General features: G+C 46.7%; 1 protein-coding gene across 2 annotated transcripts in view; it reads left to right on the top strand.

Moving 5' to 3' along the window:
• Nucleotides 1–12,687, top strand: part of LOC140188243 (death-inducer obliterator 1-like) — a 105,397-nt gene extending 92,710 nt beyond the window's left edge. For both annotated transcript variants that reach the window (XM_072244347.1, XM_072244339.1), the window contains one exon: nt 9,067–12,687. In XM_072244347.1, the coding sequence (XP_072100448.1) occupies nt 9,067–11,318 (2,252 nt within the window). In that variant the 3' untranslated portion in view covers nt 11,319–12,687. The remainder of the gene's footprint in view (nt 1–9,066) is intronic.
• The last annotated feature ends 293 nt before the right edge of the window (nt 12,688–12,980 follow it).

The raw sequence follows: 12,980 nt of genomic DNA, 5'->3' as shown, positions 1-12,980 counted from the left end.
ATCTTCCTACTCCCTCATTAATTCCATCAACTCTTCCCATTTTCTACTGCTCATCCATGTTCTAGGGGCCATTTAATTTTCCAACCTGCATCTCTTTGGGATGTGGAGGAGACCCATGTGGTCACAGGGAAAACGTACAAACTCCACATGGGCAGCACTGGAGATCAAGATTGAACGTGGCTCAGCGATAACAACTCTACTAGATACACCTCTGTGTCACCCTAATGATATGGATACAACACATAAAGGTTTTTTCGAAGAGCATTATTCCATTGAGTTATTAATATATAACCAGCTCCTTCCTGCATTGGGAAGATATGTTGTGACAACAGAAGATTGGGTTTTGGAGGGTTAAACTGAATCAGTCTACGATCACATCAAATAACTGAGCGGTGTTGACTGGGAGGATCTCTTGGTAAATCCAGACTGCATGGTAACTGTTATTAATTAGGGCAACAGGAAACATTCCGTCATCTGTAAAGGGGGGAAATCTGGTCCCTGTTGTCCCACAGGAGTGTACACAATACATTCACCCTGTGCTGCTTGCATATTCATTGTGGACATTTAGCACAAGTGTTAGAGGCAGTCAGCCCAAAGAACATTCTTCTGCTCCTCTCGACAGAGTACACCAGTCAACTCTTAGAATGCAAGAAATAACCCTGGGATTTGAAAGGGTCTAAACTGGTGTTGCATAACATTCCTCTGAAAGCCATGGTATTGAGTATGTTTTGTGGGTTAAAGTTGACCTATTATACCAATGCCTTAAATTATAAAAATAGTTTGTTCTTAGGATAAAAAGTAGAATTTGCTATTTTCAGCTTCACATTCAATCTCATTCTCTAATGAAGTCATTGAGGACCAGCAGTGAAACTTTGGAAGGTCACCCTCTGGAGATTTGTACAGTTCCACTCTGACTAAAAGTTTGGATAACTTGAAGTGAGTTGAGATGCCCCTCTCAGTTTCTGAATATTCACAATGTAATAACACCTCAACCATAATTACATCTGCATATGGCAGATACCCTTGACTTAATATCTCCCCATCTAGTCCATGCCGAACTATTTATCTGCCCAGTAGCTTCATTGTCTTCTGATCTGAGGCAGATATTTGGGTGTTACAGTTGCTAGGGACCTTAATAGATCAACTAGTGATCTCATTACTGATTGCTATTCACCCATCTCTGCATTGGCCACCTGGTTGAGTATTCTGCTATTCAGGCACACAGAATGGCATCAGACAGCATCCAGGGTTTGTTCATTGAGAGGGATGTCTGTCGGCCTCTTACTGCAGTGAAGAGAATACAGTGAGCAGCATCTTTAAATCTAAGAGCTTAAAACGATGGGCCTGCAATTAGAGAACAATATGCTCAGAAGTTCAGGAAACAGTCCCTAGACAGGTTTAATTTTTATCTAACTTAAATTTATAAATTATTATCATCAGAAATATGTAATCTTTTACTAGCTCAATATTTTATAGCATAAGATCATGAGCAGAATTAGGCCATTCGGCCCATTGAGCCTGCTCTGCCATTCCATCATGGCTGATGTATTATCCCTCTCGATCCGATTCTCCTGCCATCTCTCTCGAACCTTTGATGCCCTTACTAATTAAGAACCTGTCAACCTCCACTTTAAATGTACTCAATGACTTGGCCTGCAGAGCCATTTGTGACGACAAATTTCACAAATTCACCACCCTCTGGCTAAAGAAATTCCTCCTCATCTTTGTTCTAAAGAGATGGCCCTTTCTTTCAAGCTAAGGTACAATTTCTACAAGAAGTATTTATTCTAAGTAGGGCTGATACGGTAGTGCTTGCTCGAGGCCTCTGACTTTACAAAAACTTATTACTTTACAAGAACATTAGAAAATAAAGCTGGACATGTGTGCAGCAAGAACTAGACCACATGGGCTGGTAAGTGGTAGAATATTTGTATCAACAGGCAGTGATAATCTCAACAAAGGGTTTAACCACCTTGATAGTCAGTGGCATTACTACTAACAACAAACAATGACCAGAAATTCAACTGGACCAGCCACATTAAAAATTGGGACTACAAGAGCAGGTCAGTTCAGGGGCTGGATATCAGGAAGCAAGTGACTTCACACCTTTCCATCATCTACAAGTGATGAAAACCTGTTCACTTTCCTGGAGAGCCACCAACAATCAAGAATCTCAACGCAATCCAGGACAAAGCAACCAACTTGATTAGCCACATCCACCATATTTATTCACTTCACCACTAGAGTGTTTACCAACTGCAGAACTTACTGCAGTCACTGGCCCAGGCTCATTGGCCAAACCTGCGACCTCGACCATCAAGGACAAGAGCTGTAGGAGTTTGAGAGCACTGTCATCGAGAAGTCCCCTCCATGTCTCATGCCGTCTTGGAACTAAATCACTATTCCTTCATTGCTGCTGTTCTTTCCAGAAACTTCAAACCATCAGCTGTTCAAGATGTTAGTGCTGCTGTATTTTGAGTTACTTTGCTTAGTATTAAATAACCAGTTATAAGAGAAAAGTCATTATGTTGGAAAGAATGTAAAGGAGAGTGGTGCGTACATGGAATTTACTGTCAGGTGGTAGTAGAAGCAGATACATTATGGGCATTTAGGAGACTTGGACAATGGATGAAAGAAAAATGGAGGGCTATATGAGAGGGAAGGGTTAGATTAATCTTAGAATAGGTTCAAAAGTTAACACACCATAGTGGGCCGAAGGGTCTGAACTGTGCTGTACTCTATGTAAGACGTACAAGAATGTTGCCAGGATTCAAGGGCCTGAGCTATAGGGAGAGATTGGACTGGCTGGAATGTTACTCCTTGCAATATAAGAGACTGCAAGATGGCCTTATGGGTATAAAATAATGAGGGGCATAGATAAGGTGAGTATACACTGCTAAGTAAAAGCTAGAGGCCATAGATTTAAGGTTAGAGGGAAAAGATTTAAGAGACCTGAGGGTGGTGCTTCCATGGAGGTAGAAAAAGTAGTTGAGGAGAGGACATAGCCACATTGGAAAGACATTTAAGTACATAAATAGGAAAGGTTGAGAGAAATATAGGCCAAACACAAGCAAATGGGACCTTGGTTAGTATGGAACGGTTGGGCCGAAAGGCCTGTTCTGTGCTGTATTAATCTGACGAACAACATTGTGCCTGTCTTCAGCAGAAGAACTGTAGTGGTTCAAGAATGTTGCTCAGCCCCACACCACAGGACAATTAGAGATGGTGATTAAAATGCTGTTCTTCCTGGTCACACCAGATCCCTAGAATGGATGTTAAATGATAATACACAGTATACATTGAGACCAATCTGTTGATTGAAGGACAGGAAAATTGTTTTGCTCCCCTTTGGATTGTTGCGGTGGATTTTTTCATCAGCTGTGGAATAGCCGGTTATTGTGGGGAAAAGACCGATTTCCCTTTGTTACATGGACAGGTTCTCCAGGATTAACTGCTGAGCTACAATGGATTCAAATCTACAAACGCAGGAGTGTTGCCAACGTTTAAATAGAATTGCAGTGAAAATTCGGTCTCCCAAACAGGATTCGTCTTCACCTGATGTGTAGTTCCCTTTTGATTTTAAACTCAAATCATTTGCATTTTATGTTCCATAACATTTTTTAAATGTTCCTGCAGTATGGAATTGTGTATCATCAGTAGGTTTTTACTGATCTTCAATAAGTTGCAAAGCAGTCTGGGCAGGTTTCGTGTTCACTGTTCAACATGATAAATTTCAGAAGAATTAATCCTTAGTTTCAAACCAAATGGGTGTCAACAACTCTAAAGGTATGCTAAAAACTAAATATTTTGATTAAGGCTGGTTCTCTAAATAACTACACTTTATGATGAGTTACAACTAAGACCATCGATTCTAACTGGTAAATGCTGATCAAGATGCTCCGTCCAACCTAGTTCCATTTGCTTGTGTTTGGCCCATAACCCAAATTTTTCTAGTCCATGTATGTACCTGTCCAATTGATCTTCAGAAGTAGCTCATCTGATAAGTCATTCCACATTGTACATTAAAAAGCTGTTCCTATTTAATATTGCACCTTAAACCTGTTTTTTTTCCCCAACCTATCTTTGCCCCTCGTGATTTTATACACTTCTGTAAGATCACCTCTGCCCTTTACGTTCTGTCGCACACTGTGGTCCTGTGCAAGTGTGAATCTCATTCACTATTATACAAGCCCAACTATTCTCTCTCTTACCACAACCACCACCACTTCACCTACCAACCTTTGCTTTCGGAATTCTCAGAAAAAGTCTGTTCCAACATTTTTTTACTCAACGATCACTTCCCCGCAAGTTTTAACTCTCTCCTTTCTGTTCATCAATACTCGGCAGTTGAGACCCTTGATTACATCAAATCACCAATTAGATTTGGGTAGGAGATTTTTAATTGAAAGGTCGATGTAATAACATCAAAAATGAATTGGATAATTACTTAGAGTCAGGGTTCTGAGGGAATACGTGAGAGCAGGCCTAATTTGAGAGCTTAGTCACGAGCCTCCTCGTCTCACACTGATCCTGAAATTGGTTCAACTGCTGCCTCGAATCTTCTGATCAAGATTGGTATGATTGTTTCAGTAGTAAAGAGGGCATCTCGCCGTTGTGAAGCCACTCAGTGCGTGGCAAGCGCGAACTAACGCACATCGGCCCACCTCAAAGATCTGTGATACCTCTCCTAGACTGTCTGTAAATACTCGGCATTCTGCTTGAAAGTCTACCATCACTGGAGGCTACATTGTAAGTAAGGAGGTTGAGTAGCGTATGACTGGGGGTGAGAGCTCTTGAAGCTTCCAGCAGAAGGGGAAAAGTGTAATATCGAGTGGAGTTGCTCGCTAAAGTTCACTCTGAGGCCACATCTTAGTTCATAAGGAAGTGAGTGGTGTGATCAGATTCTTATAACGTGAAGTCGCTTATTCCCAATAGTTGGTGTGGTTTCCCGCCGCTGGAGACCGCTGTCTCCATCCCCTAGGCTAACGGGGGTGAATCATGGACTCCTGGTAAACACTACCCCCGTCACATCTCTGAAGACCTGGTGAACGGATTTATTTGGCAGTAGTTGGTGTTTGTTTATCTGTTTCTGTTGTGTTGAAGTGTTGCTTTTTCCTGAACCCCTCCTGTTAGTGGGGAATATTGCCCCGAAGTGAAGCTTCTCTTCCACCAATCTTTACAGTGGAGCAAAACAACCCAAAAAACTAGGAGAACCCCACATGCGGCAGTTCGGCCCGTCGTTATTGCTGTCTTTTTGGACTCCAATTTAAACCTTTTGTCTATTATTCCCTAGTTTTCTATCCCTGTTGTTTATGGGTGGTTACTTTAAATTTGAGATAGAACCCCGCTACTCTAGTTAAACATACCCAGCCCACGCACATTGTTTGGAAAAATGTCCAACAAAAATTGGTTTCATTTCTAAAAGTTATCTAATGTTTTCATGTCATCGTCTTCATTAGGTGTTTGCGTTCAGTATCCTCGCCGTCTCCCAAGAAAAATGCAATCGTTCCGTCTTTTAGATTATGATTGAGTGAATCACGTGGCGAAATACTTCCGTGTCCAGCCTCTCTCTAGTCGTAGGTGCAGAGCGCAGAACCAAACCTCTCAACCCACTATGTTCATCCTGATCTATCTAATATAAATCCCATTTACCACGCCTTGGACTACATAGCTTTCTTGCGATTTAAATACCGAGTGGGAGTAGCTGCCGCTTCTAGCCATATAGTGTGCGACGAAGGAGGCGGCCAGGTTCAGTACGCGCACTGTGTCCCTGCCCATCGGACTAGAAGAACTGACAGGGCGAGTTGTGCGTGTTGTCCAGTAGTGTAATCCGAGAGTTTGGTAATGTGCTACTATCAAATACTATTGATATGCTGGAGGGAGTGGATGGGTGAGTGGTTAGTTGGAGCTAGACTGTTTCAGCTACTTTGGCTGGGGTAACTGAGTGAGGATAGAGGAGATTGACAACGTGTATGTCAACTTGGATCACCACGTTATCCAAGGCTGCCATCCAGCCAAAGGGAGAGAGCCTAGCTCAGGGTCCGGTCAATGACCAGTCCTCTTCCCTACCTACACAAGATACTGGAGGAACTCAGTAGGTCATGCAGCATCTATGGAGAGGAATAAACAAGTCGACTAATGAAGGTCTCGGCCCGAAATATCTCCATAGATGCTGCCTGACCGGCTGAGTTTCTTCAGCACTTCCGTGCATAATACTCTAAATTTCCAGCCTCTACAGAATCTTGTGTTTTTTTTTCCTTCCCTCATTGGGTTTTCGGTTATCATTTATTGACTGGTTGTTCCACTTCAGCGCGCATCAGCCTGTCCGCCACAGTCTCTGGGGAAAGGAACGGGATGGGAGAGTCGCCCTTCCCTGAGCCAGGCCTGACCACCCCGAGATCGCCCCCTATCGGACTGGCAACTAGTTATTGTTCCTGTTCTGGTGTTGGCGATGCAAACTCTGCGATCGCGGCTCATGGGGGGGGGGGGGGGGTGATCAGAAGGGAAGATAGAGTTGGTTTAGTGTGAAAATATGAAGTAGAAAGCAGAATTTGGCTGTACTTTCGCTGTCACTACGGTTTGTGCTGTTGCCTCTGGGATTTTGGTTGTCTCAGACAACACAATACTGAGTGCTTCTTCAAACCCTAATTGACAGTGAAGTCGTCGCAAGAGATTCTGCAGATGCTGGAAATCCAGAGGAACACACGAAATGCTGGAGGAACTCAGCAGGTCCGAAAGCATTTTGGGCGAGATGACCCGATGAAGGGTCTCGGCCGAATCCCCCTTCATAGATGCCTGACCTGCTGAGTTCCTCCCGCATTTTTGTGTATTACTGCTGGAAGAACTAAACGTTAGGTCCAGCAAGATGAACAGTGGCTGTAGGAATTGCCTTTTCAGCTAGAAACCCTGCAACAGGACCTCATTAATTCCTCACCTCCGCCACCACCCTCCCCATCTACATATACTGCTCGACCCGCTGAGTTCTTCCAACGGGTTGTTTGTTGCTCCAGATACCAGCCTTTGTGGTCTTCTGTCTCCTTTGCTTTGGCGGGCTTGCGTGAGGGAAGCCCCGCAGTGAAGAAATGGGAGCAATACACATAAAATCCTGGAGGAACTGATGTAGGGTCTCGGCCTGAAAAGTTGACTGTTTACTCTTTTCCATAGATGCTGCCTGCTGAGTTCCTCCAGCATTTTGTGTATGTTGGTTGGATTTCCAGCATCTACAGATTTTCTCTTGCCTGTGAAGAACCCGGCCTCATTAGTAGTAGTCAACTCTTGTGACCACCTCCTCCAAAGGAAACCCCAGTCCTTTGCATAATTGATCCAAACCTTGTTAAATTTCTTAAATTTATTTTATTTCTGGATGGTGATTTACTTTCTCCTCCGACTGATTTTTTTTTTCCCTTGGAACTCCCCAAGAACCACTGGGGTCCAGTAATGGATGGGAAGGGATTAATTTCGTGTTTTTTTTAAAGCCCACTGCATCGTTTTGAGGTAAGAATCGTCAGCCTACGGAACTCTTTTCCCCTTCATAATTCGGAGTTCCAACTTGCAAACTGGGGTTACCCAATAGAAGATACAAGCTCGGCTTTAAGATGTCTTCCACATTCGCAGCGAATGTTTACGCTAGTAATCTTCCGATGTACCGTTACTTAAGTGTTCAAGCCAATCTTACAGAAGTTTAACTTAAAATAGTTGATTTTTAAAAAAAAATCAACTTGACATTTGAACTTAAGCAGTTTCCCTAGCTGCGGACTAGTGTGGAACGATCTAGGTTTTAACGTCGAATACGTCTGTTTCTGTGACTTTCTTGAAGTTCTAAGTGATCACCTCCATTTCAGAGTTTCACTGGGAAACTTGAATCCTCCCCTACGCAGTCCGCATTCCCTCTCTCCTAGCGATTCCCTCCACCCGTCTCTCTTCTCGCTGTCCTACCCCCGTCCCGTCCCGTCCCTTCTGTAAGTATCAGCCATCCCGGATAGCTCGCTGCAAGATGCAATGTAGAGGCGAGATTCTGCAAAAGCTGGAAGTCTTGAGCAATACGCAGGCATATGCTGGAGGAACTCGGCGGGTCAGGCAGCATCTATGAAGGGGAATAAACTGAGATCATCAGTTCCCCCAACAATGGTGTGTGACGCGCAAGGTGCATTGTAGAACATCTTGCGAAGGTGAAATTGGGACCCTTGCATACTTGCGATTACTTAAAGCTTGCATTTATAAGATATAGTATATTGACCGTAAACTTTATTCTCACTTTTCCCGTGAAAATTCCCATTGGTTAGCAGGAGACGTCAATTGGAACATTATACTTTTATAAGAGGAATTAGCTTTACTTCAAGAAGTAGATCTATATCGCCTGGTGTAAACCATCTTTATATTACCGATTTGAGATCTGTGCTGGGACAATGCTGGCCGGCCACTGAGGTTCCCCCCACTTTCCGTGCAAATGCTGCATCCTGCGCGTCTGTTACTTGGTCCCTGTGTTAACGGAGATCCATTAAAATACTTGAATGGCTTTTTCGATTCTGTTTCTATCTGTCGATCTGTGGGAAACAAGAGGTCCCCAGTCATTGGGTTGGCAGAGAGGGCTGGGATTTTACCCACTGAACAGAACAGTATAGTACTGGCCGTGCCATTTGGCCCACAATGTCATGCCAACCTTGATGCCAATTTATACTAAATGCCCCCCCCTCATTATCTGTATACTTCCATTCTTTTCATATTCATGTGTCTGTTTAAAAGCTCCTTTAAACTCCACCGAACGGCCTGCTTCTGCTACTACCCCGGTAACCCATTCCACATACCTACCATTCTCTGTGTTTAATATAAAAAAAACTTTTCCATCTCGTCGCCTTTAGCTTTAAAAACCTTTCCTTTTTTTTGGTGTTTCTATCATTGGGGAAAAGATTCTGACTATCCACCCTACCTATGCCTCTCATAATTTAAAAAAAAACAAGTCTGTCGGGCTCCCCTCAGCCACTGATACTTTAGGAAGAACGATCTAAGTTTGTCCAATGTGTTAACTACATTTAATGTTGACTATGTTATTTCTCTTGCCCTCTGCAGGTTTGGAAAAGAACCGCCCCAATCTCATCCTGGGTCTCGTCATTCGGCAGAAAGGCAAGCGGCGGCAGCAGGAGCCTGAGCCGGTCAACGTGCCCGAGCCTGAGAAGGGAGAGTCTGGCGTCTCGGAGGAGAAGAGGGTGCGGCTGGCCGCCGCCGAGGAGATGGAGGTGCATCATTACACTCCTGTGTCCAGGGAGAGCAAGCCAGCCAAAGCCCAAGTAGAGCCGGTCACCTCTACCCCTCCCTCGGCCTCTCCACCCGCCGAGATTCCCGGGGATTCAGTCCCACCACCGCCCAAGGGCACGGTGAGCACTACTGCCCCGGCTCAACCAGCTGCCGGTCCCAGCGCACCAGCCGCGCCTGGCGGTACCACAGTGGCTAACCCTCTCCAACACATCCTGCAGACACTGTTCGGCGGTAAGAAGGCTTTTGACAAAGCCAAGGACTCTCCCGACTCCTCTGGCTCCACGCCGGAGGCAGAAGCGGGCTCCTCTGCCCCTCTCATGGACCCCATCGTCCAGCAGTTTGGGCAGCTGAGAGAGGAAAAGATCGATCCCGAGGTCGAGGACGATGACAACCGTCCGTACGACCCAGAGGAAGAGTATAAGCCAGAGGCAGAGAAGGTATACGACTTGGAAGACGCTTATGACCCGGCTGATGAAACCATCCTGGAGGAAGCGATGGTACCGGTCGTCATGGACACAAAAAGCAGCGGACCGTCCGACCTGTACCTGCCCTCGCTCTCAGTCACCTCGTCCCTCCAGGAACAGCAAAAGATGTTGGACACTCTCAACAAGCAAATCGAAGAGCAAACGCGTCAAGTCGAAGCGCAGGAGGAGGCTCTGAGGCAGCAGCGAGCGGCAGTCGGCGTCTCTATGGCTTGTTTCTCCGTCTCGGATGCCTTGATGTCTCCGCCACCCAAATCGGCCTCCTACAAGCCCGATATGTTCGAGGTGACGGACGGGGCCGCAGGGCAGGCGGCTGGCCCCGAACCTGCTGCTTCCTCTGGCCTGTCGCAAGTAATTGACCAGCGCCGGGATCCTCGCCAGGCAGCCGTGAGGAGGGTGACCCCGAACCAGTCGCAGCCAGCCGCCCGAAACCAGGCTCCCGAAGAAGGTGCCTCCAACCCGCACGGCCCGGTCTCGTACAGCAGTCCCGGAGTCCAGGAAGCGACACCCACCGACGCAATTACTTTGGTCCCAGAAGCTGCTGCTACTTCAACCTCCCATGCCGAAGGAGGGGTCCCGGCCCCCGCCGAAGTGCTGCAACCCCCCGTCTGCCAGGAAGCGATGCCGCCACTCGGATGCCCGCCTCAACCTCCGTTGCTCATGGACCAAGCGCAGGGTGTTCAACCCATACACAAAACTCTCCTCCCGACCCCCGCACACCCGCCCCTCGTGGTATCCTATGCCGGCGACCACAGCTTCCCCTCGCCTCCTTGCGGCTCCCCCAATTTTGGAAACCCGCAGAACTTCCCCACTAACAACATGCAACAGGCGATGGGACCTTTCCCGAACTTCCAGCATCCTAACAGCGGTCAACCGTTCGACCCCGACTTCAACCGGGAGCCGCTAACCCCGTTCCAGCAGCCGAAGCCCACGAACTTCTTCCCCAGAGCCCCCGCGCCTAGGTACCGCTTCCAAAGTCAATCCCGCCCGGGGTACGGGAACCATCTGTCCCATCCCATGGGGAACCATTCCCAATCCCCCCAAGAAATGCCCGCTCAAAACACGGAAGCCGAAGGCCAGAGGTTAGGGGGGATGCAACCCGAAACGCGAGACCGAGAGCGATCCAGGGTCCACCCGGGAAGACAGCGGGACAGGCAAGAAGGTGGCCCGCATGACCGGTACGGGTCAGACCGATCTGATAACCGCTACCCGGCCGATCGGTTCCGCAGGGGAGCGGACGACAGGCGGAGAGACCGAGATCGAGATTATGGGCGGCCGTGGGACCGCGACCGCGACAGAGAGCGGTCCTGGAATCGCGACAGAGAGTGGGACAGGAACCGCGATCGTGACCGAAGCAAGAACCGGGACCAAGACAGAGATCGGGATCGCTACCGTAGGAGGGAACGGGATAAAGGCAGAGAGAGAGATAGAAGCAGAGAAAGAGAACGAGTTAAAGATAGAGACTATGACCGGGGCAGGGAGAACAAAGGCAAGGAGAGGGAGCGAGAGGGCAAAGCCGAGGCCGAAGAGGGTAAGAGAGCGGCGAGTGAGGCCGGTGCTCCCAACAGCAAGCCCGAGTCATGACGAGAGCCAGACTGTTTCAGCGACCTCCCTTCTTCACATGCAGGGGGAAGAGACTGATAGCGACTAACATTGAGTTTGTAATCCACCGTCACCCGTCGGTGAAGGGACTTGGACTAAACGGGTTATTGGAGCAACTCTTTATTGTGGAGGCCACCGGAGCCCCGACTACGTACAAGTCTCAGCGCCTAAAGAGACTTCAAGCTCTGCTCCCGGACCACCCAACTCTCGGCACCTTTATTACTTCTACACTTTTAAAAGTCAAACCATGGTTGTACATTTTAAACGGTCCCAGACTGATTTCAGTCTTTTTTTGAGAACCGTTAGGATATTCCCAGTGAGTGGGCGCGGTGCGCAGAAACTGCAACCGAAATATTCTGGAGATTCTTTCCGTTCCAACGTAGCTCTGGGGTTAAATGCATTTCCTTGGTTTGGGGTTCATGAATTATGACCCAGGGAAGGAAACGCTGTTAGTACCTCTCCAGGGAGGGTATCTGATCAAGTGGTGCCACTCCTTGGGCCTGAGAGGGAAGGAGGGTGGTTCCACTGGGGAAACCCGGCACCGTCTCTGTTTCTGTGAACCTCTTTAGTAAATTTTCGGCTCTCCGCTCCCAACGCCAGATTTCAAGGATTTTTTTATATGACATGGAGGAGAGGTGAAGGGTGAGGAGCGAACAAGATGCAAAATCGAAATGAAATTTCACGCTGTTTGATATTGGTATTAATTGTATTGGTTACTGGTGTGACTCCCGACCGGCGTCCGCGTTGCTGAATGTGGGTTGGGGGGTGGTGGGGGGAGGGGGTAAGAAAGGCTCTCACTCCGCACCTCCCCACACTGGACAACATTCTGGAGTTATTTCTGATCATTAAATCTTCAGGAATTGTGTTTGTGTGTATGTATATAAAAATATCTGCGTCCATAAGGGACTCTCAGGTAAAAACCGGAAGTTGCTGAAATCTTCGGCACGATTGCTGGCGTTTGTAAACGCCTGTGAAAAGCTCCTCCTGTCAGACATCCTTGCCTATGGATTCAGGGTCTTTTCCCATCCTGAACATTTTTATTTAAATGAAGTTCTTGGAGTCTTAACATTCAGTCATTGCGAATGCAGAGCCTTTCAAGGTAGATATGCAAAAAGGATTATTTTGTTCCACTACCTTTTACCACTTGTGGATATTTTTTTATCACCACCCAGTTACTCCAGTTCTGAGCAATTCAGGGGCCCGGCTCACGGTCACACTACCTGAAGTTTTTTACGTGTTAGTGAAACCAATAGACTTTATCACTGGATGTAAAGACGAACCTAACTGGTTTTGATTTGATTCGGGGGAGGGGGTTTAAAAAAAGTGAAATGTACAGTGTAATTAAAAGAAAATCACAATTCAAAGATGGCTGTAGTCTTGTTTTTTTTAGACTTGTGTGGAGTTGAGATAATTTGGTCTCATTCAGGAGTAGAAAACTCGCTCCTTGGCCAGTGGTAATTGGCCCAGTCCCTGATACTCAGTAAGGTAAATTTGCACAGCGGCTTCAGCCAAATATCATATCCAAGGGCGGCACTGGGAAAGGGTCAAACGGGTAAAATATTGAGTGTGAAGAACTTATGGAGGGAGGCGATAGAGAGGGAGAGCCAGTGATTCAGTCTTTCATTGGTTCTGTTGTGGTTATTG

This window comes from Mobula birostris, chromosome 2, assembly GCF_030028105.1.
Source record: "Mobula birostris isolate sMobBir1 chromosome 2, sMobBir1.hap1, whole genome shotgun sequence".
NCBI lineage: Eukaryota > Metazoa > Chordata > Chondrichthyes > Myliobatiformes > Myliobatidae > Mobula > Mobula birostris.
The sequence above is the reverse complement of the archived record's forward strand: the minus strand, read 5'-3'. Positions and strand labels throughout refer to the sequence as shown.